This window comes from Brachyistius frenatus, unplaced genomic scaffold (assembly GCF_029030835.1).
Source record: "Brachyistius frenatus isolate BFR_SWC_R1_liver_20210118 unplaced genomic scaffold, ASM2903083v1 Contig_65, whole genome shotgun sequence".
Classification (NCBI taxonomy): Eukaryota; Metazoa; Chordata; class Actinopteri; family Embiotocidae; genus Brachyistius; species Brachyistius frenatus.
The window spans coordinates 122,061-149,179 of record NW_027210664.1 but is presented as its reverse complement, the minus strand read 5'-3'; the positions used below and the strand labels follow the sequence as shown (position 1 = coordinate 149,179).

Here is a 27,119-nt window from a genome sequence, read left to right as displayed (position 1 = left end):
GCTTCAAAATGCCACTCTGACAGCCTCCACACTAGTGAGAGCCGGCTGTACGGACTGACTCCCATTCAAACACCGAAGCATTAGTGAAGTCAGCCGATGATGCCGGCTGATAAGGTCTGACTCGCAGTCTGACTTCCAATTCATCCCGAAGCTGTTGGATGGTGTTGAAGTTAAGGCTGTGTGCAGGTCAGCCGAGCTCTCCTACATCAAACTGGGGGATGCATTTCTATACGGACGTGCCTTTGTGCCTTTTTGACATTGTCGTAGTGAAACGGGAAATAACAGAGAAGGGCTACAGCTTTTTTAAAACATGCTGTTTCTAGTTATTCTTGTCGTCATGTTAGGTGCACACCATGAAAAGGCTCCCAGCTGTCTCGCCCACCCACCCAAAGCTTGCATTTTGTAAAGTTCAAGTGTTCACTTAAATGTATTGTGTGTGTGTGTGTGTGTGTGTGTGTGTGTGTGTGTGTGTGTGTGTGTGTGTGTGTGTGTGTGTGTGTGTGTGTGTGTGTGTGTGTGTGTGTGTGTGTGTGTGTGTGTGTGTGTGTGTGCGTGTGTGTGTGTGTGTGTGTGTGTGTGTGTGTGTGTGTGTGTGTGCGTGTGTGTGTGTACTCTCAACCCAGGAACAGCAACTCTCTGCCGGCTTTCACAAACCCCGTGCCTCTGAGCCACTTCAATCCGCGGCTGTTAGTTTAGCTGTAGCATGCCGTCCACTCCCCTCACACACAGGTATCACATCCTGCGACTACAACAACAACAGTAATGAACCAACTGGCAAGTGGCAGCTGTGCTCTGACCGCTCCTCCAGCCTAAACTGATTCACGGCAGCCCCGTAATGGATTTTTTTTACTCCCAAGGCCCCGGCATTACCAATACCACACACATGTTGCGGGTTCATTTATAACCGAGGACAGCCTTTTAGTAATCAGATAGTGGTTCGATAAACGCTGAACTGCTGACTCCCTTGAGGAAGGCTTCTGAAGGGCGATTTACCACCTCAGTGCTGATGTGATGTCTATCCTCTGTTGGCTCTGTGTGTCTGTGTATGGAGGAGGTGTGGGGGTTCTCTGTCACTCTCTTTCTGTATATATATATATATATATATATGTGTGTGTGTGTGTGTGTGTGTGTGTGTGTGTGTGTGTGTGTGTGTGTGTGTGTGTGTGTGTGTGTGTGTGTGTGTGTGTGTGTGTGTGTGTGTGTTTGTGTGTGTATAGTCCCTCTGAGAAAGGATCGACAGTCTGTGACAGCAGAACAGACTGATAGGCCCACAATCCCCCTTTGGCTTCTCTGGGAAAAAAAATGAAAAAAAGAAATGCAGCAGACGAGCAACTGATGATGCGGCCCAATTCTCCGTCCAATGACAACAAAATGTACGCCTTTGAAAAGACACAGCGGTGTGTCATAGCCTCCACAGAAATAAAACATTTCCTTCCCCTTCGTAACTGCCAATGGATATAACGCAATAATGCTTAAACCTCTACTCATAGCATGAAAGCTTTTTCCCCGTTTGCTGCTTTTTCAAACACTTGCAATGTGGTCCGCCCTCTTTTGTGGGAATAATCCTGCTGGCACATAATAAATGGTGCATTTTTCTCCCCACAATGGCACATGTTTGTTTTTTTGATAAATACATGAAAATGAAAGACATGAAAGCCACAGGAGGTGTTGAGCAGGGGCAGCAACACTTAGCACTTCAAATCCAAGCAACAAAATGCAAAATATGACATTCTTTTAAAGTTGCATGAAGTAAGTCTATAGGTGTTGTTTCTATAAATATGAAATACCTTTTTTTTTTTTCTTTTTTTTTGGAGAAGCAGGTTCTGCAAGTCTTCCTAAATACACAAATGCACCACACAATGGATTCATAAACATGAACTCATTATGCAAACGTCACATAAACATGTTATTTCTGTGTCGCTCAAGAAGTGAAACAGAATAATTCAAACCTAGCGTACGGCACACTTGTGGTAAAAAAAAAAAAAAAAAAAGGTGCTTTTTCCATCTTCCTTTTTTTGATCCCGAGCTTCTGCACAGCTGCCTCATATGAATAAATATTTGCATGCTGTTGTGTCGTCTTCAGTTTCTGCAAGGTTGAGCTCTTTTAAACAATGTGCAGTGCAGAGGCAGGCAAGGAGGAGGCTGTATTATGTTGTGTTTTTTGTTTTTTGTTTTTTGTTTTTTCTCCTGGTTCCATTCTCTGAAGATTATGGACACATGATGACAGCAGCACCACACAATGCAGAAAATAGAAGTAGCTGAGCGGCACTCATACAGGCTTTACAGGGACACTGTATGACACACCGTGCTTAACAGTACAACACAATGAACATACCTTCTGCATTAGTTCCTGACACAATAGGACACAAGGGCAGGAAATGCAGCATGGAGACGCGCCATAGTGTTGTAGTTCACTTTCACATTGTTTAAAGCATCATTTTTAGACATGTAGTTCGGCTTTCTTTTCATGAGACCCATAAAAAAATATAAAGCTGATGATGTCATCAGGATGCTGTTTGGTTGCATTATGGGAATCCAGTATGAGCTGATTTATTTTTGGCACCTGGCCCTCTACGGTGACAAATAATTTAGATATGTTGGCCTCCGACGCTTCGATTTCTTTTCTAGTTTATTTGTAAAACAGCATATTTTCTGAAAGTGCAACACTCGCCATTTCATTCTGCAAACTAAACACTAACTTTAGCCAAAGCAACACAGTGCTAGAAAAAAAAAAAAACAGACATAATTCCCTCTGAAAAGGTGGTAAAGTGGATTTAGTGGCAGTGGTGTTGATCGGACGGCATTTTAAAATCACGTGAGAAGTGCGTTTTGTTATTCTGTTGCAGTGTTATGAGTCCTGACTTCTTGGGCTGTTTAACCCTCCACAGTATTTAACCTGCGGTCGCTGTGGCGATCGGCTCCACGCGGAGTGACAATAGCTTCAAAAACAACTTCTGTTTGCATGAGTGTTTCATCGCAAGTGAGCGAGAGGTCGAGTTCACACACCTGCCCTCCTCCAAACCTAATGGAGAGGCGGAGATTTACTGTTGTTGCTGTTTACTCACCTCAAGCAGCACCTGCCTGGTTGTGTGAGCTCCGGCATAAAGAAGCTGCTGCCAGGAGGACCAGTATTCGTTCAGCCTTCCAGCAGACGTCGGAATTTCTCGCTCCCTTCATGGCGATCTTCGGTTTCCGTCTGCACGATGGGCTGCGGGAGCGGTAAGGTGCTGCCCGAGGCCTCCAAGAAGGGCTACGTAAGCGTGGTGCAGTCGCTCGTCGCTTTCGGTAAAGTACGTGACGACGACGATCCAAAGGAGCAAAAGGAGAAGCGAGGAGGTCCGTGGTTTTCCGCCGGCGTCGACGCTCCTCGGCTGACGGCCGACAGCCAACGGCAACGCAGACGAGGACGGAGACGGGACGGAGCCGCCAAGTACAAAGACAAGTTCGAGCCACGTGTGACAGCAAGGTGAGCACGTGGAGAGCATTTTAAAGTACATTTTCTTCAGTACATACTTTAAGTTACGGCATGAAGTAAACCAATGTCAGATCATTTCAAAATAAAAGTACTTCCTAAAAATGTTTAACTTTAAAAAAAAAAAAAGTTATTCCCATTATTCTATGTAAAAATGTCCTTAAATCCATTGTCATTGTGTATTTTTGCCATTAAACTGACAGGTAGTTATCTTTTGTGGCAACATCCATTATATTTAAATCTGCTATTCTAGTTTTGAAAAGGTTAAAACCAGCGGACTCCCAAAATCCACGACAATAGCGAATAACTTCACGGTCTGTACCCTCCACTACTTTTATGGCAGCAGTAATTTACAGCACAACACAAGCTGAAGTGACTTATTAAGAGCCTTTGCAATGCTCATGGGAGCATGTTTTTCCTTCGGTCTTTTCAGCCAGCTAAATTCCATGCAAGAGTAGACATTCGCTCGAGAGGCCTGCAGGCTGTCATACCTAAAGACTGCCTTTTTACGTACTTGTCAGATGAAAGCTTAGAAAAAAGTAAAGCCAGGAAAACACATGTCTCCTACATCTGATAGGTCACAGCGTCGATAAACTATAACCTTGTTCATCGGGGCTCTAAATCAGACTGTACAGGATATCTTCCCATACATCACGGCGGCAGCAGCTGGGAGAGACATCGAGTGCTTTGCAACAGTGTATTATGAGATAGTTACGCCGTAATGAGTCATCATTCCCCTTCTGCCCTGTCAGATACGACATCAAAGCACTGATTGGTCGCGGGAGCTTCAGCCGCGTGGTGCGCGTGGAGCACAGGGCGTCGCGCCAGCCCTTCGCCATAAAAATGATGGAGGTGGAGGCCCCGGAGGGCCGCGAGGTGTGCGACTCCGAGCTGGCGGTCCTGCGGCGGGTGAGCCACGCTAATGTGATCCAGCTGACGGAGGTGTTCCAGTTCCCGCAGCGGGTTTACATGGTGCTGGAACTGGCGACGGGCGGGGAGCTGTTGGACCGCGTCGTCGGCAGGGGACATTTCACCGAGCGGGACGCCACGCGGGCCCTCCGGATGGTACTGGCCGGGGTGGGATACCTGCACAACCTGGGGATCACCCACAGAGACCTGAAGCCTGAGAATCTTCTGTACTACCACCCGGGAGCCGACTCCAGGTTGCTGGTGACGGACTTTGGGTTGGCCACGTTCACAGGGTCTGAGGTTTCTGAAACGGACGGGGGAAACCAAAGTGGAGGGGACCGGTCGTGGTCTTTGAGGACCACCTGTGGAACCCCGGAGTACATGGCCCCTGAAGTGGTGCTGAGGAGACCCTACTCCTGTGCCGTGGACATGTGGGCCCTGGGGGTGATTGCCTACATTGTGCTGAGTGGATCCATGCCGTTCGATGAGGACAGCGGCGCCCGGCTCTACAGGTCCATCGTGAGAGGAAAGTACAGCTTCCACGGAAATGTGAGTTCACATCTCTTTTCATTGAAGATTGGAGTTCAATTATGTCCTTGTTAGTGAGTAAATCTAGATGCAAACGCAATGTAACTAGTATCCTTTGAAATCACGCAAGTATTGGACAATTCTGCACCCCACGACAGAAAACTCTGTTTTTTTTATATTTTAGCCAACAACTATACATGTGAATCCATTTATAACGACCCGGGAAACGTCCAGACGGCCAGTCTACATGTGGCACTCACCTTTCTTCGGAAAGAAATTAGTTAGTAGTTTAGTTAGTAGTTCTTTTTTCCTCTGTTTGCTGTCGTTCTTTTGGGGTTTTTTGGTACCTCAGTTTCCCTTTCTCGGAGAAAGACGTGACTCTAACACGGCGAACCTTCATCTGCATCAGCTGCACTCGATTAGCCTCAGGAAGCCTTCACTATTGTTTTCTTTTAAAAAGTATGAGCATCTTAACTGATTCATTCAGCAAATTTTGTATTCAGTCATAATAATAATAATAATAATATCTTTATTTTCATAGCACCTTTCATACGAGAAACGCATCTCAGCAAGAACAGTGTTTCACTTATAAAGGAACATTTAAAAAGATAGAAAATATATCAAATGCATGAGATTAAACACAAATAGAGTTTGAATATATATCATAACACTAAAAAACTGTTGCAAAGAAAAATCGACTTTTCACTGCAACACCCCTGTGAAGCCACCGTAACATTAGTGGGTGTAGGTTGTCTAACTTGCCAACTGTAGTGTGTCTTGTTGAACCACATCTCTTTTCCCCAGGTGTCGTATCTTTGTTCGAGCCGTTGCTCGAACAAAGTGTGAAAAATAAGTAGATAGTTTAAAAACTGAACCCCAGCAGACGCCACAGACGCAAACACATACTGTTACATACTGATGCGTGTAGAGGAAGTGGAAAGCTGCAGTTATTGCAAAGCTCACACGGTTGTTTTTTTTATACTGAAAACTTGACCCTCGCTCCTGCGCAATTTTTTTGCATAATCATTACAATCATGCAGTCAAAATGCAAATTGTTTGTTTTCAGGATCAGAAGTTAAGGAAAGCAGTTTATGCAGAGAAATTTCTTCCCAGATGTATTTTTGTTTCTGTTAGTAGAGGTTAAATCTAATAAACACGACTAAATCTGCTTCCAGCATTTAAAAAGAATGAAGTAAAACCCTGATTTTTTTTTGATTTTTTTTTTTTTTCCATTTCGTCTGACATCTGTCCGTTCCCACGTGGCCGCCACGTCTACTCGCTGCTAAAGATGCGATTCACACCTTAATCGTGACTCTATTAGAACTGACAGAAATAGCTGCGTTATTCCATCATTGCCTGCTAAAAGGAGAAAAAGAAATCTGCTGAACGTATGTCGGTGCAGGTGGACTTTACCTCGTCTTCGTCTCTTCCTGAAGCACGCGAACGGATCGGGGAAAGTTTGTTGTGAGATTAATTTTTTTTTTTTTTTTTGGCAGTTTGCTTTCCTTCAAAATGGGGGGTAAAAGGAAGCCTTGCATAATTTCTACCCCACCCCACCCACTCTATTTGCCGTTGTCATACAACAGAAGTGGGTATTTTTAACAGCCTATTCTGTCAAGCTCGGTGGTGAGTTCAGGGTTGTTCTTTCACGCTGATTACACCCAAGGCTGGATTATTCGCTGGGTTTAAAGCCTGGCCTGATTTCTCAGGGATGCGGTCTGACATTTTAGTCTGGCATACAAGAGGCTCCCTTACATACACCCTGGACTATTATCCCTGTGTTTACCGCTGCACTGACCACCAACTGAACAATAGTGCAAAAATCCTGGAGTTTATGTGCGAGGGCTTATTTCATTTTTATTTTATTTTTTACACGGTGGCTCTTTTCGACACAGGTCCCATTGTAGGACACACCGGTGAGGAAAATAAAAGCTAAAAAAAAAAACATTTCACACCACCGTATGTAGAGTATCTAAAACATGCCAGCGAGTTGGAGTGAAGGCATCAATCTGTGAATTCGTACGGTGACATATGAAGACATCATACATGCTGAATGAGAAGTCCACAGCTTGATAGACCGGCCATCAATCACATTTCCACGTTGACAAGACACTTATTGTTCCATCACGGGCGAGTACCAAACCCTCTGCAGCAGAGTGACAAGGCAGCTAAACACACACACACACACACACACACACACACACACACACACACACACACACACACACACACACACACTGTTATGACAATAATAATAATAATAATAATAATAATAATGTTGCGGGGTGTGATGAAGGTTGACAAGTCTCCACAAAATGTGGACCCGAGCCGTCACAACGGTTCTTGGTGTCACTCAGAAGGGTGCCCCCCCTCCCCCCCGCCTCCCCGATTCTTGAAGAGTTTCATTTAAAACGACCAATTGAACAAAGACACTCGGAGACCGACGAAAAGGCACACGACGACTTTCATGAGGAGCAGGTTGGCGATAACACTCGTTGAATACCGAAACTGCACTTAGAGCAAATTAATAACATTTAAAAGAATAATGCAGGTTTTTTTTTCTCCTGAAATAACCGAGATGTGATGTCTTTTTAACTCAGGATTGTTACTTGTAATTGTGATTGGATGTCCACACAATAGCAGCAGACATTCTCACTTATCACAGTCAGCGTGTTGCTAATAACACAAACAATGGCTCCTTTTTTCTATTCGAGAGTCCCAGGAAGTCGTGACGGTGTGAAAAGTGAGCCGTCACTCAAGAAACCATCAGAAGAAAAATGGGATTTAGCCAATCGTTGTTTGGATTATTGACACGTGTGCTTTCGACTGCTGATATATGTCGAAATGTAGTCCAAGAAAAAAATAATTCCTAGAGAGCCCTTATAAAGCTATTAAATTTAGTATGCAGAGTTTACAAATTTCAAATCAAAGCCAGGATGTTCTGCATAATGGAGCGAACCACCGAGCCAACACGCCACCGTGATCTCAACAACGCTGGCAGTGCAAAGTTCTGTTTGTTCAAGATGGCAGAGATGCAGCAGATTAATACAATTTGACACGACAAAATGAGAATCGGGGAAACCATCTGGTAAATCAAATTCAAATACCAAATATTCTTCGTAGTTGACTGAATATAAGAACAAAAAACTGTTTGTTTTCCCAACACGTGCACTCAAATCCACAAATTTTGCAGACATAGAATAAATAAATGACCCAATAGCGATCTTTGAAGGCTGCAATTACACACATTTGTCCAAAAGTGTGTGTGTGGGGAGGTGGGGGGGGGGTTCAGCAGCAAGATGAAGGTGAGACTTGCTCAGGTGGCCCAACAGCCGCCGGCACCTTCCCACAAACCAGGTCCCTCTGTCTCCCCGCCCACCCTACCCCACCCCACCCTTCCCCCTACTACACTAGCAACACACACACACACACACACACACACACACACACACACACACACACACACACACACACACACACACACACACACACATTCCCACACAGGTGCAACACCCCCTCTCCTGAGGACCTGTAGTGCAGACTCACATTGATGCCGTGGGTGGGAGGGAGGTGGGGCTGTGTGGGGGGGTGGAGGGGGTGGGGGAATCGGGGATTGATGGCAGGGTGGTGGAGAAGGTTGGAGGGTAGGAAAAGAAAGGAGGGGACGGAGGACGAGCAGGGCAGAGGCCTCCAGGGCTTCTCTTCTTCTTTTTTTTTTTGCCCCTTATCACCACACAGAGGACAGATCATTTCCCTCGCATGTAATCAGGACGTCTCATCTGTGTGTGCGTACAAGTGCGGCTTTTTGTGTGTGCGTGTGCGTGTGTGTGTGTGCGTGCGTGTGCGTGTGCCAGGCTTTTTTTGCACACCAATCCTTGCATCAGCTGTGTGCAGGTAACCTCCTCGTCCGCATTCTGCTCTCGTTGAAGCGGCACTTTTTCTGACCACAAATCATCTACATCTTCGAAGCAGCACGGACACGAGTGTAACGGTTAGCCCAGTGTGCCCCCCAGTGGTCGCCACGGCAACACATCCGGCCTCCACTTTTGGTCACAGCGTATTGTGCTCGACGGCCCCAATACCCCCCCTTGCATCCGAGTATCGATATTTGAATTAGCGCGGTTTAGCTTTCAACTTCCCCCCTGAATTAACAACAGGACACCTTTTTTTCAGCCCTTTTTTTTTGTTGTTGTTGTTATTTTAGTGGGGACTCGTCGACGAAGGCGCATTTTAAAACTTGGCTTTGTTGCTCGGGAAAACGCTGCCAGGTGATTAGTAGATTGTGATTGCGAGACGAGAGACTCTTGCCGTGGAGTAGTTCATTACTCAAAAAGTGCATTATACCCGTGATCACGTTGGCGTTAATCCGACCTTCTGGCTTTTTTCTTCATTTCTTCCAATTACGGCCTTGTCAGCGCGAACGCGCTCAGCGGTGCTTCTCATTCACTCTAACAAGATGTTGCTCAATAAGCCGAGCCCTGTAGGTATCTCCACTGCTCGTCCCGAATCTGCACTCCCACCCTCCTCACCCTCCTCCTCTTTTGGCTACCTTTCTGCTCAACAGTGATGTATAACACCAGCTCTCGCCTCCTCCTTGCAAACGCAATAAAGCCTTTGTGTATTTTGACGTGAAAAATAACGGGAGAGAGTTTAAGTGTGCGGGAGAAAAGGAAAAACTTTCGATACCCCCTCAGTGGTGGCATGCAAGATTCTTTTTTTTTATTTAAATTTGTTTTTATTGCATTATTTCCAACCTAGTGAAAGCGTTTTGTTTTTTGTTTTTTTTAAGCCGGCACGCTCCAAAACGTATGTGCTCCCATCATTCCAGATCAAGAACCAAAAGAAAAAAAAGCCACAGCAGCTATCGAGTGTGTATTTCGCGGCACGGTATAATAAGGAGCGTCGGCTAGTCACCACCAGGGCTGAAGAGGAAAGTCAGACTTGTTAGTCGTGGGAGCTCAATCAAACGGTGTCACTCCGCCTGCCTCTCAGGTGTGAAATAGCAGCACAATGAGAAGAAAGTTTGAGTGAGAAGCTTTTTTTTATTTTTTTTTATATATTACTCCTTTACACTCCTCTCCAAGTCGGTACACTGTGAGAATAAGCAAGTCCTTGCTTCTTTGAATTCCTCTCACCGGCAACAGTCTCGCGATTGTCAATTTCATGCTTGATTAATTGTCATTATACCGCGAGAGACAAAAAAAAAAAAAAAAAAGAGAGAGAGAGAGAGAAATGCATTTCAGGATTAAAATGGAGAGCGAGACCTCCCTAAAGAGTGGAGATTTTAGTCTGAGCGGAGAATGAGAGAATTTATTTTTTTTACTGTATTTAAAGCTTTGATTCTTCTTCAGCCAAATACGATGGAGAAATATTTGAACTAATTGGTGGTGACTGTGGAAATAGAGAGCGAGATAAAAGTGATTAAGAAAGCAGTCTTTGCATTACGCTTATTACACGACTTTGTTCTCATAATTCCAGCCGAACATCACGAACAGAAAAGGAGCGGGTTTTTTTTTTTAAATTTTATCCCGATTAAGGTAATTGTGTTTTGTCCCAGTTTCTGTAACCAGCCGTGTTGGACATCTTTTTTTTTTTTTTTTATTTGGCGCCCCATCAATCTATTCAATGTGTATATCCAAAATATTTTATTTCAAGTGAGATGGAAGCACTAAAGGTCGTCAATTTCCCGAGGCGCGCCTCCGCAATGTTGTCCTCATAACAAAGAACCAAAAGCCACGATGAATAATTAAATGATTGTGAATTATGATAATGATTCTGTTGTCCTTTTTCTCCTTCTGGAAAGATGGCAGATTTCAAAGCGGCGTTGAATGTCTGCTCGGGTCATGACAAGGAGAAAATGATTTGCAGTTTGAATTAACAAAGAGCAAAAAGAATCCCGACGAAGCTCATCTGCAGTGCCTTTATCGCGAAGCTAAGAATAAACATGCACTGAAATCCCACACACATGCGGCAGGGCCGTCTTACCTCCCGGTCTCTATTCATTCAGCCAAAGACTGCTGCTTCCCTTTGCCCAGTGACATTTAGCTTTCCTTTGAATTTAGTTCTGCTTGTTAGGCCTGCAGAGCGCAGGGATCATAGTTTTATTGCTTTGTTAGAATGAATTCTTGCATCCATCTTTGAAGAGGCTTTGAATCTTTGCAGGCGCCCCGTCTAGATCTTGCAGCTTTTAGAGCGCTGCAGGTTCCAGAGGGCCTATGCGTGTTGTCTGTGTGTGTGTGTGTGTGTGTGTGTGTGTGTGTGTGTGTGTGTGTGTGTGTGTGTGTGTGCGTGTGTGTGTGTGCGTGGGCTGACATGACATCTCCTGCAGAGAGTGTGCTATCAATCACCCTGCTCTTCTTCTACCCCACAGCCTTGGCCCTCCGTTTCCAACTCGGCCAAAGACTTTATTCTGCGCCTGCTGGTGTCGGACCCAGCCACCCGGCTCACCGCTGAACAGGCCAGCCGCCATCCCTGGGTGGTCACCATGGCAGCCAGCTCCTCCATGAGGAACCTGCATCGATCTATTTCCCAGAACCTCAGGCAGCGGGCGTCACGCGGCTCCTCGCGGTCCCCCAGCAGCACCGCGGGCCCCGGCGACGCTCGCAGCGCGGGCACCGGCGACGGCTAATGTCATCCGAGACAAAACAGGAGCAGCAGCGGGGGCCGAGCAGCTGGACCGACTCGGCCTCAGAGAGCCGTACAACCTCCAGCCAGAGGGCAGGAGCATCAACACCATTCAGCTAAAGCATGGGGATTCGTGAGGAGGCTAATGAAGGGATGCAGCCAGCTGCCCCAGCTCAGTGTGTATTGCAACATAAACCTCGGAGCTGCAAACAGGGCGCCTAAGTGCCTGGAACAGGTGTTGTGACAAAAAAGTTTTCTGGGTTTCAGTCAGGTTTCTCTACTTGGGTAATAACCCAGGTTCCCCTGAAGGCTGATTTCCATCTTTCATTAGTTTTCTTTTTTGGGGTGAATATGCTTCAGTTTTGGAAGTCCAGGCCAAAGCAGACACAGAGCTGTCCACCTCCACAAATCCATGTAGCCCCTGGTTATCCACGGAGCTCAGACTGATGAGTTCAAGGTCTCATTTAGATCATTATGAGTCACGACATTACCTGCTTGTTGAATGGCTTCATTCAAAAAAAAAACGGAGAAATGAATCATTTGAGGAAAAGGAGCTAATCTTAGCCAGGACGATGTTCAAATAAAAAAAAAAAAAAATTAAGCTTCCTCTACTGTGATCGTTTTCCTTTTTTTTTTAATTGAATTTGAAATCCGCAGCAGCACCAAACAGCAGGGAAGATTTACTTCTTTTTTTGGAGGGGGGGGGGGGGGTCAGGTATGCCAGCGCTCTTGTCTCCCCCTTTTGTTGTACTCCTCCTACACAGGAGCACCCACAGTCCTGTGTAAAGCACAAACCAGATATTGAGTGACAGGCCTCTATCAAGTAAAAATTGTGCTGCGGCTACAAAGAGCTCTCTCCTCTCCCCCCGTCACATTATGTAACCTGTAAACAACAGCAAAGAGCATTTTCAAAACAAAGCTTCTTTTTTTTTTTTTTTCCAGTGAGAAGTTTTAAATTAAAATTGGTAATATAAATGTTTGAAAGGAGGAGGCAAAGCTCTGAGAGTAGATTAGAATAGAAGTGGGATGCAAAACATAATTAACAGTGAAATCCAATCCATTTTTTGCAAAATCAAATTGACAAAAATTACCTCAAACTAACCTCTTCTCGTGGTCAGAAATATCTTGACTTTTATTTTTGCATTTTCTGCTGTTTTGTCCTATATTGTGCAGAATATCTTATCTAAACAACATCTAATAGTTTTCATGTGTGGAATACTACAAAATGACGTTTGATCTCTGGAAAATGCTCAAGTAATATTTACCAAATAGCGGCTAAGCAAAAATATCAAATTATTTTTTTACCTCAGGCAAGGAAATAATGCTTTGGCTGCAGTTTTTTCGTTGGTGTGTTTGTTTGCAGGATTTTGGAAAAACTACCGGCCCAATTTTTATGAAACTCAGTGAAAAGGTGTAGCTTAGACCAAGGAAGGACCCTTTAAATTTTGGAGCAAATCTGAATCAAAACACGGATCCACAAACATTGCGAGATTTGGCCTACTAACTGCAGTGCATCTTAAAATCCAGTAGATGGCAGTAAAGTTCAAAAGTGACCAAACATAGGCCATTCTCGGAAGACGAAGACTCCATATCACAAGCCACGTTCATGGTTATGAGTAATCCTCTGGGAAACACATGTACTTTAAACTTCAAGCAGTCGTTGGAGCACTCGGGGACGGTGAACGCGTCGACCGCGGAACCAGAACCGGAACCGGTACAGCAGCTGAAATGTGAGGCTTCAGCTGGGCATGAGCGCATTTTAACATGATTGTAATAGTTTTTAGAAATATATAAATAATATATTGCAGTTGGATACAAGAATGGACGAGTGGCCTCGGCAAAGGTCACCCCTCTTCAAGAACTCCTTTCCTGCTTTTCTTTGATGAGCAAATGTTAGAGAAGGGCGATGCGACGTGGTTGTAAGCTTCAGAAAAAGGGAAACAGACCTTGAATCGCATTTTCTTAAAGTGTATACATTTTTATTTGCTGATGAAATAGGGCCGTTGCGTCTTTAATTCAAACTTCGGCTGTTACATCTGAGGCCAAAAACACCCAACTCCAGTCTCACAGATCCAACCAGACCGGGTTTAGTGCGGTGCTAAATTGTGAATGATGTCATTTGGAGGAAGCTCATGTATTATTTCTCCAACAAGGACCATTGGAGAGGCGCTAATGCCTCTCAATGGTTGCCCATTTTCACTGACCTGAGATCGATGTCCCTTTGGGAAGAACAAGAGAGCTGCTCGGGTATTTTGGAAGTAATGTGTCAGCAAGTCCAAAAAAAACAGACAACTCCATGGTAGTAGGACGATAGTGGGCACAGAAAATCTCCTTCAAACAAACACTGCGTGGTCTTTTTTTCTCCACGCTTTCATGACATGCTCTATATTCTGCTTTAAAATGAGTCAGTAATTCATTTTTTTTTTTTTTGCACATGCAGTCACACAGCCTTGTGTGAGGTGAGAAAATGCTATATATTTTTCCTCCTGAATTGTTTGCATTGTGTTGTGCAGTTCACCCTATATCAGCTGTTATCAAATTATGTTTGAGTGTGTGGTTCAGGGAGGGGTGGTTTGTTATGCATTTTTTATTCCAAACTCTGTCTGCAAACAAAATTTCACTCAAAGATTGACAAAGACATTTGAATTGAATTAAACCAAATAGAAGTCAGCAATAATGGAATGTGGCCTTTTTTCTTATTATCCTTTATCTTTCCAAAAGGAGAAAAGCAAACCAACTGTCGCCTTTCTGTGTGTTGTCCTTCTCATTTTCGCACACTGACTAATCCCATTGTCTTTTTCTGTAGGTTTAAAGTGGGTGGCGAAAGCTGCTTGATCTTCAGGAAATTCTATACATATTTACTTCTGGTTTTAAATAGAGTACTGCAGATTATCCTTCTATTATTTTAGTCTGTGATGCTACGTGATCATCCAGCAATTTATTTTCCACAAACTGGATGAAAATAAGAAACCTAGCATAACGGCAAAGCGTGAATTAGACACGCCTGTCCGCCACAGCAAAACGTGACCTAGCTACGCTTAGGGCTGTCCAGGTGTGAAACGTCCATGTTTTGTAAGCGTGAAACTTACACGCACGTAAATGTCACGTGATGAAGGATCATGCGACCGTCACGTTTTGCTGCGGTGGACAGGCGTGTCTATTTCACGCTTTGCCATGATAGCAGGTTGCAACAAAATCGCCATTATTTTTGATATTATTTATTTATTTCCTATATGTTCTGCAGCCGGACGTCGGATCTGACCGCAGAGGTTTAAAGGATCTGCCTTTTCAAAAAGGGGAAACTCTTAAACCTCTGTGTTTTCAGCAAGAAATGTGTCCTCAAAACTCATTTAGCTCGTGCGCTGCCGTGTCCACGTTTTTTCTGTACGGGCTTTAGTCTCATGCAGCGGTCAGCAAGGTCCGAACAATTGGGAAAGCAGAGCGTAGCAAAGATTGCAGGCGATATGCGTTCGCTCTCTGACACCGCAGCCGTGTGCTTTGCGAGGACAAGTAGGACAGAAAGTGTCTCTTTCTTTTCTTTCAGCCTCTCTCAGCAGAAAGCCGTGGACTTACTCGCTTTATCTTTGGCCTTACTTGAAGAGATCATTTGCGGCTCAGGACCCCGAAACATAAGCCAGCAGATCCACTTGTGGCTGCCGTAAGAAAGAGGATAACAGAGGGAGGAGGGAGTGCTGGTGGAGTGTGTGTCCACCCCCCTCCCCTCCCACCACCACCCCACCAGCTCATGTCTTACACAGGAAGCAGAGAGGAACCATCTGGTTCCCCCCACCCCACCCCACCCCACCCCTCACCCCTCCCCAAGAGGGAAGACACCCCTACTCCCCTTTATGTTTATCTCCACATGGTTGAATCAGTCAAGGTAAGTGCCTCTTATTTCTACTGTATTGTGTAAACCAAACAGCCGGTGGGTCAAGTAATGTAGTCTTTTTTTTTTTTAGCTATTCAGCGTAGAGATTATTTTCCTTAAACAGCAATTACAACTCCACTCCACCTTAATGATTTGAGAGGAAAGAAATGGTCCAGATTTTAGTCAGTAAATTGCATTTCCCTCTTTTTTTTTTCCAGATGATCCTGCTATTTGCCGTCGTCTTGTTATTGTGCTGCAGAGACGACGCCACAGGAACACGAGGTGGGTCAATACTTTTTCTCATTGAGAATGCCATGAAAGTAAACCATCTCATTATTCTTCCTACTCAGAAATTCTCATTTAGATTGTAGCCTGGATCCCGCTGGTTGTTTGCCACTCAAAATTTGCACCTGTCATATCCTCAGGGCTGAGCAGGCTCTGCTTTAAATGCAGTGTGGATTCAAACGTGGTGGGACAGCAGGTGGACATGTTTTCACTTCTGTGGGGCATTTCAGCAGAGTGTAACACTGATTAAACAAAATGGGTTCGAACCAAATTTAAAGAAAAGTGTTGACATTTTGGAAAACAATGTGTTTTACTGAACTCCACACACACAAAAAAAGGATGTTGATATTTTAAAGTAAGAGCCATTTTGAATGCAATAAAGAGCCACTCTCACAATATCCCTGATCTTTACTTAAAGGAATAGTTCAACATTTTGGAAAATTCACTTATTTGCTTTTTTTGCGGAGAGTTAGATCAAATATTGACGTCTGTATGATATGGAGCTGCAGCAAAAGGTAACAAACGATCAAAGGTAACTAAAGTATGTGTCTGCTGCATGTGAAACAGGTGTGATAGATGTGTATAGATGTCCAGTGCGGCTGGATGGAGTCCACGCAGTCTGCAGAATGATTCAGATCACATATTGGCTTCAAATAGAATTTGTGAGGTTGTATTTTTGATGCGGAAAGTTGAGTTCATTGCATCGTTTTCAGACTTTGAGAACCGCGTTGCTCGGAACCGGCTTCCATGATTGAAAAGTTCGGAAACAAAAACTCAAGAATGAAAAAGAGAATCCGATTTGAAGTAACTTCCCACGAAATCACCAAAACTAGCAAAACTTCACCCGTACAGATTTACACATTTATTGTGGTGGGCAAGTTTTTTTTTTTAAATTTTTATGCTGTCTTCTGTTCTGCCTCCAAACCATTCAGATCACGAATGCCAAAGTCAAGGGGTCAGGAGCTGTGGAGAGTGTCTGGCAGCTGGGCCACACTGTGCTTGGTGTGCTGAGGGGGTGAGTGGCCTCGGAAAAGCTCCATGACTTATTTTTGTGAAGAGATCACAGTCAGCGCAACAGTGTGTACATTTTAGGGCCACAAAGAACTTTGTCAATGCTCCGTTCAGCTCCTCTAACAGTGTGATGTTCATTAGGAAAGGCAATAATATTTTAATGAACTAATTTTTTGTGCAAAGCCTTCCTCAGTAATTTAATTGATCATAAAACTTACGGTACAAATGTAAATATAAAATGTGCAACCCGGTATCACGCCAGAGCGTGAAATAGACACGCCCGTCCGCTACAGCAAAACGTGATATAGCTACGCTTAGCGATGTCTAGACGTGACAGCTACATGTTATGTCCTGTAGTGATTTCTAGAAAATGAAACCTGCTGCATGGTTTCAACCATGTAACTTACAGAAAAACAAAACCATTAGCAGAAGCGGGTTTAAACAAAAAGTTAATGATGATAACAATGCCACAAATCCTCCACTAATACGACAAAAAAAAATCTGTTGCAACACCACGGTCACATGATCCTCTGTTTAGAGGACATTTGCATGCGTGTAACTTTCACTTCTACAAAGCGTGTAACAGACACGCCAGTCAACTACAGCAAAACGTGTAAGTGTCACGCCTTGAAATCGCCAATTGTAACTATTTCACATTTTGCTGTAGTGGACATGCGTATCTATTTTACGCTCTGGCGTGATACTTGGTTGGAGTTTGACTTACTGTAAAATATTTAAACGATTTAGGAAAGTCAGCAGTGGATGGTTTAAAGTTTGTGTATTCTGTAAACATTCTGCTACAGCAATAATAAAACTGGAGAAAAACTAGGACATTTTTTAATTAATAGTTCAAACTGAGCGTATGTGGTGAGAAAAACCCTGTAAAATTGAGAAAATCATGCTTCTCTGATGTGATGTGTTGGTATTATGTGTTAATAATAACTGGTGTTATATTTGACACATCATCACATCGTCATTTACATGCGGTGTTTAACATTCATGCGAGCATGGTATGCTGTCAGAACAAAAAATGCCACAAAAAGCAAAAGTTCAAAAGGCCAATTTTTGGAAGTGTTGAATCTCTGTGTGAGTTTTAATGGCATTTATTTGCATATTGAAAGATGTTGTGAGCAAAAAGAGAAGAAATACACACAAACACACGCATGCTGCTTTTAATCATGACATTCATATTCTTTCTATATCACAGTAATTAATTGACAATTCTTCATGCAAATTGTTGTTTTTCACTCCAGCTGCCGTGTTATTTCGTCTTAGCTGTCTGAGAACATTTCATTTTCAGCATTTCTTTTTTGTTGTTTTGTTTTTTTTAAGGGGTGGGAGTTGTTATATGGGGCTGAAGTGAACCTAAAACTTGTGCGAAGAGTTTTCTAGAAGTGGGCCAGCACATATGGGAGCGCTGCGACACAGCCGGGGTGCTGCTGAGGAGGGGCTGTCCTTTGGATCACCTGGAGGACCCCAGAGGTTCCACCGTCCTTCTACAGAACCGCAAGATCACCTCTCACCCTCCAGGGCGAAGACGTCAGCGGTGGCACGGACAGGTGACCCAACTGCAGCCTCAGACCGTCCGGTTGCGCCTCAGGCCAGGTGGGTGCTGTAGGCAGAAGTATATACGTATCGGATCCATCTCTCGTTTGTGATCACAGAGGAACTGGTTTCTCTCGCTGTCTCCAGAGTGACGGGGTCACAGTGGTCCGCTGAAATTCAAGTGCTGATAGTGTCGGGGAAGAATGACCAATTGATAATAGTATGGTACACAACGTATAAGTTTCCTCAGGCTGCGCTGCCTTAAGAAGTCTTGCTATTACAATTGTAATGAGATTTTTGTGGAGGGGTATTATGCAGGGCCATGGCTACAAATCCTCTAACAACCTGCACCCACAAAAGAAACTAAAGAAATCATTTTTTTTTTCACATATTATTTTGAAAGTGGAAAAATGCCATTTTCTGTTACTTTCAGCTCCCTAAATGGTGATTGAAATGATATGAGCCTTCTCCATTAAGTCAGGAATTTAATTCTGCGGAAGAAATAAATCATTTTATTAACTTTTTTTTTTGCACAAACCCACAAAACCCCAAAATACAGACCCTTAAAGAATGTTTTAATCAGACTTGGAAAAACTTTCTGTGTGTGATTTGTGTGCTTTCACGGACTCCTCTTCGTGACCTCGCTGTTATGGCGGTGGTGTTGTGTTTCCAAAAAAGAATTATTTCCCCTCGGCAGGCGAACCCCAGAGCTTTGAGGTGAAGTTCAAACGCGTGGAGGACTACCCCATAGACCTGTACTACCTGATGGATCTGTCCTTCTCCATGGAGGACGACCTGCCCAATGTCAAGAAGCTGGGGGCCGACCTCATGGCCGAAATGAGGAACACCACCAGCGACTTCAGAATCGGTCTGTCTGCCTCGATTTCAGCCTCCCCCTATTTTTTCGCCCTGAAATGTAGGCTGTCATAAAAAAAAAAAAAAATTCTTATAACTTTTTATAACTCCATTCTCCTTTTTATGGAATACCCTTGTGTCACATTCACACAGTTACACACCTGGGAGCTGCCCAGTACAATCATAATCTTACCGTTGGCCACTGAGCAGCACCACTGGAGCGATCGGGGGATTAAGTGCTTTGCTCAAGGACAACTTGTAACCGTTGAGAGAAGGGAGGACATTAGTTATTCCATTCCCCCCATCTTCAGTTTTATAATCACTCCTTAAAACTTTGTGCTACTTCTTACGCCCCCCTCCATTCGTTTTCCAACCCCCCCCCCAAAAAAAAGGCTTCGGTGCGTTCGTGGACAAGACGGTGATGCCATACATCAGCATGGCGCGGGACATGCTCCGAAACCCCTGCAAGAGGACCGAGCCGTGGCCCTGCGCGCCTCCCTTCACCTACCGCCACGTCCTGAGCCTCACTGCCGACGGGAGCCTCTTCGCGGAGCTGGTCGGGGGGCAGCGGATCTCCGGCAACCTGGATTCGCCGGAGGGTGGGCTGGATGCCCTGATGCAGGCCGCCGTGTGTGAGGTAATGTGAGGAAGCCCAGCAGGGGAGCGGGACTGCAACACAGGGATTGTTGTGATTTTTTTTTTTGTGGGTTTTGTGGGCGTTAACGTGGAGGAAGTGGAAAGACTGCAAACAATAGATGAGAGAGCTATTTCAGAATACTAAGCTTCCTTTGGGAAACTGCACCAGTCAGTTTTTAGGGCGTATTTTTTCGATCCATTCTGAATTTTCAAATATGAAAAATTTGACTTTATAATTTCATACTGGCAGGTTGTTAAATTAAAGCCCTAAAGAGCATGAAGGCATAAAGTATTACTCATCCACAGTTATTTGATTACAAGCAGAAAGGTAATTCTTTTCCCTGTCAGACACAAACCTCTTTGGTGTTCTTCGCTCGCAGGAGCAGATCGGCTGGAGGAACGTGACTCGTCTGCTGGTGTTCTCCACGGACGCTGGTTTCCACTTTGCTGGAGATGGAAAATTGGGCGGCATCGTGCTTCCCAACGATGGAAAGTGTCACCTGCAGAAAAACGTGTACACCAGAGGAAATTCCCAGGTTTGCTCCTAAAAATGGATCGTATTTAAAGTCCCACTATTGTATCACAGAACCGAATCAGGTGGCTTCATGTCGAGTGACGGGAGGACATTCGCAGTGACACATCCATAAAGAATCAAACTCTAAATCTGCAGCTCCACAGAACCTTTTATCCTATCATAGAGGCGACCTCGGGTTTAATGCTGTAACCGATAATTAGTTAAGTTTAGAGGACTATAAACACATTTACAATACTATTTTCTTCTATTTCACAAAAGGGTTCCACCATCCAAAAACATGTCAGGTTAATTGGTGATTTTTAATTGTAAGAGTGAATGTGAGCGTGCTCGTCTGTTTCCGTCTTCCTGTTCTAACAAAGTTAGCACGTAGCTGAAAAAGAAGCGGATTCTCCAACAGCTACAGACAAATATATCTTTTTGGGGATTAATAGAGACCCGGCGAGAACTAAAAGGAGAGTAAACACCAGATTTCCATTCATTATAGCCGGACCAAAACACGATTTTAATAAGTTAATAATGCTACAGCTTGTCTGCAAGCTCTCCTCGCTTCTGGGAAACAACTGATTAATGCAGCTTTGTAATCACTGATATTCCCAGGTAAAGAGTGAAGCTTGAGCTCAGCAGACCAAACAGTCACCAGCTATGGGTGGATGGTTTATCCTTTATGGACCAGATATTGCAGCGGCGTACTAAATTGATTCCCGTCTGCAATCCTGGCAGTGAAATAAGGGGGTCTGCTGTGGACAGAAGTCAAAGACAGTGATTTAAAGGTCAGAATCAACAGCACGGTTCGCTGGGTAAAGAAGATGCTGACGGGCACACCCTGATGGGAAACAGCTGCACTGTCTGTGGAGTAATTCAAACCAAAGCTCTCATCTCTTAATCTCACTTGTGTATCGATGGCTAGCTGCTTGTCTGTGTCTGTGTGTGTGTGTGTGTGTGTGTGTGTGTGTGTGTGTGTGTGTGTGTGTGTGTGTGTGTGTGTGTGTGTGTGTGTGTGTGTGTGTGTGTGTGTGTGTGTGTGTGTGTGTGTGTGTGTGTGTGTGTGTGTGTGTGTGTGTGCTGGAAGAGGATGCTATTTTCTTCTTCCTGCTTGTGAGTCTTTATCCTTGTGTGGTAAACATCCAAACAGGTCTCTCATTAGGCTCATGAGAGCGTTATGTGTCCTGACCTCATTCCAGTCACAGGCAGCTGACAGGCGGAGTGACTGCGGCTGCATTATTAATCTATTTCTGTCTGGATAAATGGCCGCCCAGGTCGGGAAATGGATGCGCGAGATGCAGGTGTCACTCCTCTCTGAATGGTACTTATTTATCTGTTTGGAGCAAATGGAAAGTCTGTCAGGGAGAGTGAATGAGATGAGCAATCGGAGGAAGTTGTTAGATGGGAGGGAAAAGAGGGAGGACAGCGATAGCGGGAAGAGGGAGAGCGTGCTTAACTACTGATTACACATATATATATTCTGCTCTGACGGTTATGAGGTTTCACATCTGCCCCCTCCATCTCAGGACTATCCTTCGGTAGCTCACGTCGCCGAAACGTTGAGACAGAAGAACATCCAGATCATCTTCGCTGTCACCAAAGAAGTCACGCACTTGTACGAGGTACAGCCGGGGCCAACCTCTATTATTAATGATTTAACAGATGTGCTTCATGAATGTATACTTTGATGCTGTGGTTGTAGTGTAGTACTTCACATTTTAACCACTTTTAATGGAGCTTTTGCCCCTCGAAGTCCGCCATATTAAATCTTCATTGATTTCACTTTATCTAATAGCTCCTTCTAACTCCCGCTCTCCTGCATAAGTTTCCGAGATGTAAACAAGTATTTATCTAATATTATTGCAAAACAAGTTTTATGGGTAATTTGGCTGCAAATGAAGTAACACTAAAATGTAACACTGGGCTACTGGCTAGCAGCACCGGATTACATAACAAGAAAGGTTAGAAATGGTGGTGCATTATTGGTAAAAAAAAAAAAAATTTAAATAAGCCTGAAAAGATCAGAATCTAACAATGTGTTATGTTGGTTTTTCAAATGCCAGTGCAGCAGTGTGTCTCATCGACGTGGTTTTGGGTAAAAGTGGAAGTCTGCAGGGGACAGGATCAGGCTTGTATCATTTATGTTCTCAACATGTTTTTGTTGACAAATACAAAAATATAGATGATAAACAGATTTATCCTTTTACTGATGTATTCTGTGGAGGTCAATCAAATGATGTAACATTGAAGGTGGGTTTTTTTTTGCATTTTTTTTTGTATCCCAAATTCAATTTAATACTCAAATTTGACCACTTTGTGCCTAAAACTAACCTACGAGCATTCTGCAAAGTTATCCATGTGTTTATTATCGTTACCATGACAACAAAGGCCCAGTACATCCACCGGGTGGTACTGTCTATCAGTCATTTATGTCGTTATAACAAATGATGCATCGTTTAGCTGTAAGGACGCGTTGGGAGTCATTGAAATCGACCAATTCTGTCCTTAAGGTGTGAGGACACGTTGACTGTCCTTGAGACGACCTTCTATCCGTCAGAGGTGGTGATTTTCGACCATGACTGATTCAAGTACCCGTGCTTGTTCAGTTCTTCTTTGCCATCGCAGTAACAGACAGGTTTCCTAGAAAGAGCAGCACGTAAAGCTGGCAGACTTGTCAACAAACACACACTCCGCTTATTAATTTATGTTGTGGATATTGTTGCTTTGCTGCAGGGCCTGAGAAGCATCTTCCCAAAGTGTGCCGTCGGAACGCTCTCCAACAACTCCCACAACATCCTGCAGATAATTGTCGAAGCCTACAATGTAAGTGAGGCAAGAAACTCCCTTCCTACAAAGGTCGTTATCCTCATGCGAGTAGCCTCGCTGACACCCTCCTCATCTTTTAAGAGGGTAACTGCTTTATTGACTGCAGGCACTGACCTCTGAAGTTGTTATGGAGAACGGCAAGCTGCCGGCGGGCTACCACATCTCCTACACTTCACGCTGTAAGGACGGCGGGCCGCGGCGAGGCGAACGGGGGAGGAGGTGCTCCGACATCTCCGTGGGTGACGAGGTGTGTGTGCTCGCATTGGCGGGCTCTGAGCGGGGTAAATTGTTTAAGTGCTCCTGTTGGCGTGTGGCCATTTCGCAGCGAAGCAACGGTAATGCTAATTATAATTACCTCATTAGTGCAGCATTACATTTGAGCTCAAGGATTTCTCACCTGACCTCTAGGTGAGCTTTAATGTCAGCATCACGGCGCCTCCGTGTGCGGCGGCCGCCTCACGACGACCATCCCGTGTCACCATTAAGCCCCAAGGCTACGGTGAAGAGGTTGAAGTCCTGCTGAGCCCCATATGCGAGTGCTCATGTCAAAAGGACAGGGTCCCACACAGTGATTCGTGTAGCCATGGCAACGGCACTCTGGAGTGCGGTGTGTGCAGGTAGGTGAAGTAGCTTGATGGCATACATTTTTACCTAACCAGCCCAATTTGAGGCGATCCGGGGGGAAAAGGGAAAAAACGAGCAACAAGATATTTTGTTTTTCCGCGTCGCAGGTGCAAAGAAGGAAGAGTCGGAACGTTTTGTGAATGCGACGATGAAGAGGAGTCGGGCGAGGCGCTTGACTCACACCTCTGTCGCCGTGGTAATGCATCAGAAGTATGCAGCGGACGCGGAGAGTGCGTTTGTGGGAGGTGTGCTTGTCAAAAGGGCGTCAGAAAGCCCGGCCGTGCCTACTACGGGCAGTTCTGTGAGTGCAGTGATTTGAGCTGCGATCAGCACCGAGGACTGCTGTGTGGAGGTAAAATACTGTGTCACATATTCCAAGAGCTGATTATGCAATATCCAAAATTTTTTTTGATTTAAAACTGTTTTGTCATGTGCTGCTGTCCCCAGGGCGCGGGAGGTGCGTGTGTGGCGCGTGCGTGTGTCTCCCAGCGTTCGGCGGCCGAGCGTGCGAGTGTCCTCTCGGCTTGGAGTCTTGTCTGTCTCGGGATGGACAGATCTGCGGGGGCAGAGGGGACTGCCGCTGCGGCGCCTGCATTTGCCATGACAACCGCTTCCAGGGCCCGACCTGCGAGCTTTGCCCTTCCTGCCCCGGTGTCTGCACCTCGCACAGGTGTTATAACCTTATTATTATTGCTTAAATGGCGTGTGGAAGTTTTACATTCCTGTCTCTAATCTCTTCAAAAACTACTTTTTTTTTTATTTATTTTTTTATATAATCATGAACTCGGCACATTGCATTTAACAAATCTCCCCCCCCCCCAAAAAAAAAAGATAACAGAGTACGTCATTGTCCCTTCGTTTCGATGTCCATACTACGATACTACTTAGTATGCCACAAAAAGATTTAGTACGTCCCAATACGTAGTATGTTAAACAAAAGTACCAGGGGGTCCTACAACATCCGGTTAAATCTTGCAGTATGCAGGCCAGCATGTGACTCTAAAAGGAAGCGTACTCATTCCAATGAATTAGTATGTCCCAATTGTACGCATACTACATGCAACAGTATGTACTTTGTAAGGGTAGCGGCAGTAAATCAAAAAGAAATAGTATGTGATGTACCTCGCTCTGATCATATTGATGTTTCTTCTTTCCGAAGGGAATGCATCTTGTGCCGGGCCTTTGCACTAGGCTTGAGTCTAAAGGAGTGCGAGGTGAAGTGTTCCCACCTGAATCTCACCTCGGTAAGGCAGACTGGTGTCTTAGCAACAGTTCCCAACTCTCCAGGCCTTCAGAGGTGTATGGAAATGGACACGGAGGGCTGCAGAGTGCACTTCCTGCTCAAGGCGGGAGAAAAAGGAGAACCCATCCGCGCTCATGTCGCTCTCGAAAGAGGTGAGCGGAGTCTCTGTTTTTTTTTTTTTTTTATGACTGCACCAAAACCCCGACATAAAAATTCTGTAATTAAAGACGCCTGAGGGATTTTTGTTTTATATAAAAATGTATCTACAAAGTCAGTCCATCCAGCAACACTTATCTCCTCGTTTAAATCCCTTATGTGTCCTTTTTGCTTGTGATGTCAAACACTAACATTATGTTAATTTGTCTGTGTATTCTGTTACCTACTTTATGTTATTTATTTATTTCTCTTCTAAAAACTTAAAAAAAAAAAAAAAAAAAACAGGGCAATATGTGTGTGATGAAGAGCCGTGGTGTTTTATTTTTCTTTGTCTGTCAAGAATGCCCGGCGGGCCCGAATGTGATCCTGATTACCGCAGCGCTCTCAGGCTGTGTAGTGACGCTGGGTGTGGCCTCGCTGCTGCTATGGAAACTACTCACCAGCATCCACGACCGCAGGGAGTTCGCCCGCTTCCAGAGCGAGCTGGAGCAGAGACGCTGGAACAGGGTGAGCCTTCTGTCAGTGGCTGTCTGTCAAAAGGGCTGAAACAATAAAATGCTGCACTCGGTGACACTGGGACAGGTACATACTGACAAGCAACATAGTAAAAAACAAGCTGAATTTGGTACAGACCCAACTAAAGAAACAAAGTGAGAGCAATAGAAAAAGGCATTACTTGAGAAATATCAGAAAATAACCACGTTATTAGATATATTGCTTAAATATTAGAAAATAACCACAAGTTCTTCCTTTTCTGTTGCAGAGGGACAACCCCATCTACAAGAGCGCCGTCACGACGGTCGTCAACCCGAAATATAAAGAGCAGTGATCGCACTGCCAATCTACTTTTCTTTTTCTTTTTTTAAAATCTCTGTTGTGTTGAAGCGCAGTGAAACAACAATCCTTTGTCTGAAACTGCTGTCAGCAGGCAGCCCAACTTATTTCACCGGAGGAAAACAGATGTGGATGTCTGACTTACTCTCCTTTGATCTCCATATGCAACCCCTGGACCGCCAGTCTCCAAGCCTTCCCCCTTGCACACACATACACACACAAACTGCTATGAGATTAGTTGTCTGTGGGATACGTGCAAAGTTAATGCCCTCACATTAAAAAAAAAAAAAAAAAACCACAAAGGCTAATTGCATATAGGCTTTTGGATGCAGGGAAGATCTCCAGTATGTGCTGACAGTTGGGCTCAGCTGTGTAACCCGGGTCTCTAAAGAGGAAGATAGTGAGGTGAGCGTTCTGCCATCATGCATTGTAATTCCAGTGGAGGCGCTGGGTCTTTAAACGTGTGTCTCCACTGCCCTCTAGATGAGAGCGGAAGAAAGTGTCCTGCTGCTGGATATGAGATGAAGCAGCCCCCCCCCCCCCCACCCCCACCCCCGATTCATTTACAGTTCACCACGGAGGATGCTATTTTTTTTTTAAATTTTGTATACCAACCAAAAGCCAGACTCGCCCGAGCTTTTTGCATTCCAGCAGACACGCGTGAATTTATCAAACAGATATACAGATATACTGGAAGTGACATACTAATACTGTAAAAACTTTAAACAACCAAATTGTGTGTGTGTGTGTGTGTGTGTGCCGACCACTTTGCCGGCGCACTGGGCTGCGTCGAGTAAAACGCAGAGTAACAATGGGATGTTTCGGATCTAAATGGATATTAGTTTTTTTTTCCACTGCCTTACAGATGGCTGCTGATGACCTTGCTGGGAGAGTCGAGCAAAACCATATTAATCATAGCGACGCCTCCTCCACTCCTGGAGTCACCGGGCAGGCGTGCATGCAGCTTTAGTGGGTGGTGGGAGGCGGCGGTGGTGGTGAAGCATCACACAAAATGACTCCATATGCTTCCACTATGCAGCATTTTCTCTCTCTCTCTCTCTCTCTCTCTCTCTCTCTTTTTTTTTTCTGCTTGATCATTAAAAAAAAAAAAAGAAGTGTGGTGCAAATATCAACAGCATCAGAGGAGGCAGCAGAGGCAGCCCTGCCCTGCGACAAGACAAGGAGG

General features: G+C 44.6%; 2 protein-coding genes across 3 annotated transcripts; both read left to right on the top strand.

Annotated features, from left to right (window-relative positions):
- The first annotated feature begins 3,203 nt into the window (after positions 1-3,203).
- On the top strand, positions 3,204-11,537 carry LOC138625759 (serine/threonine-protein kinase H1-like). The gene is made up of 3 exons (XM_069706895.1): positions 3,204-3,466; positions 4,225-4,930; positions 11,280-11,537. The coding sequence occupies exons 1-3, from the start codon at positions 3,204-3,206 to the stop codon at positions 11,535-11,537; spliced, it is 1,227 nt and encodes a 408-aa protein (XP_069562996.1).
- Positions 11,538-15,587: 4,050 nt separating this feature from the next.
- On the top strand, positions 15,588-27,033 carry LOC138625692 (integrin beta-1-like). 2 transcript variants are annotated; one of them, XM_069706790.1, is made up of 15 exons: positions 15,588-15,683; positions 16,619-16,701; positions 18,080-18,302; positions 18,940-19,110; positions 19,490-19,734; positions 20,114-20,269; positions 21,777-21,872; positions 22,984-23,073; positions 23,183-23,323; positions 23,485-23,693; positions 23,808-24,052; positions 24,148-24,370; positions 24,860-25,095; positions 25,440-25,606; positions 25,863-27,033. In XM_069706790.1, exons 1-15 carry the CDS (start codon positions 15,620-15,622, stop codon positions 25,926-25,928), a joined length of 2,415 nt encoding a protein of 804 aa, XP_069562891.1. In that variant the 5' UTR covers positions 15,588-15,619; the 3' UTR covers positions 25,929-27,033. The 2 variants fall into 2 exon arrangements, with proteins under 2 accessions (XP_069562891.1, XP_069562892.1); XM_069706791.1 differs by lacking the exons at positions 15,588-15,683; positions 16,619-16,701 and having other exon boundaries at positions 18,219-18,302; positions 18,921-19,110.
- Positions 27,034-27,119: the final 86 nt, after the last annotated feature.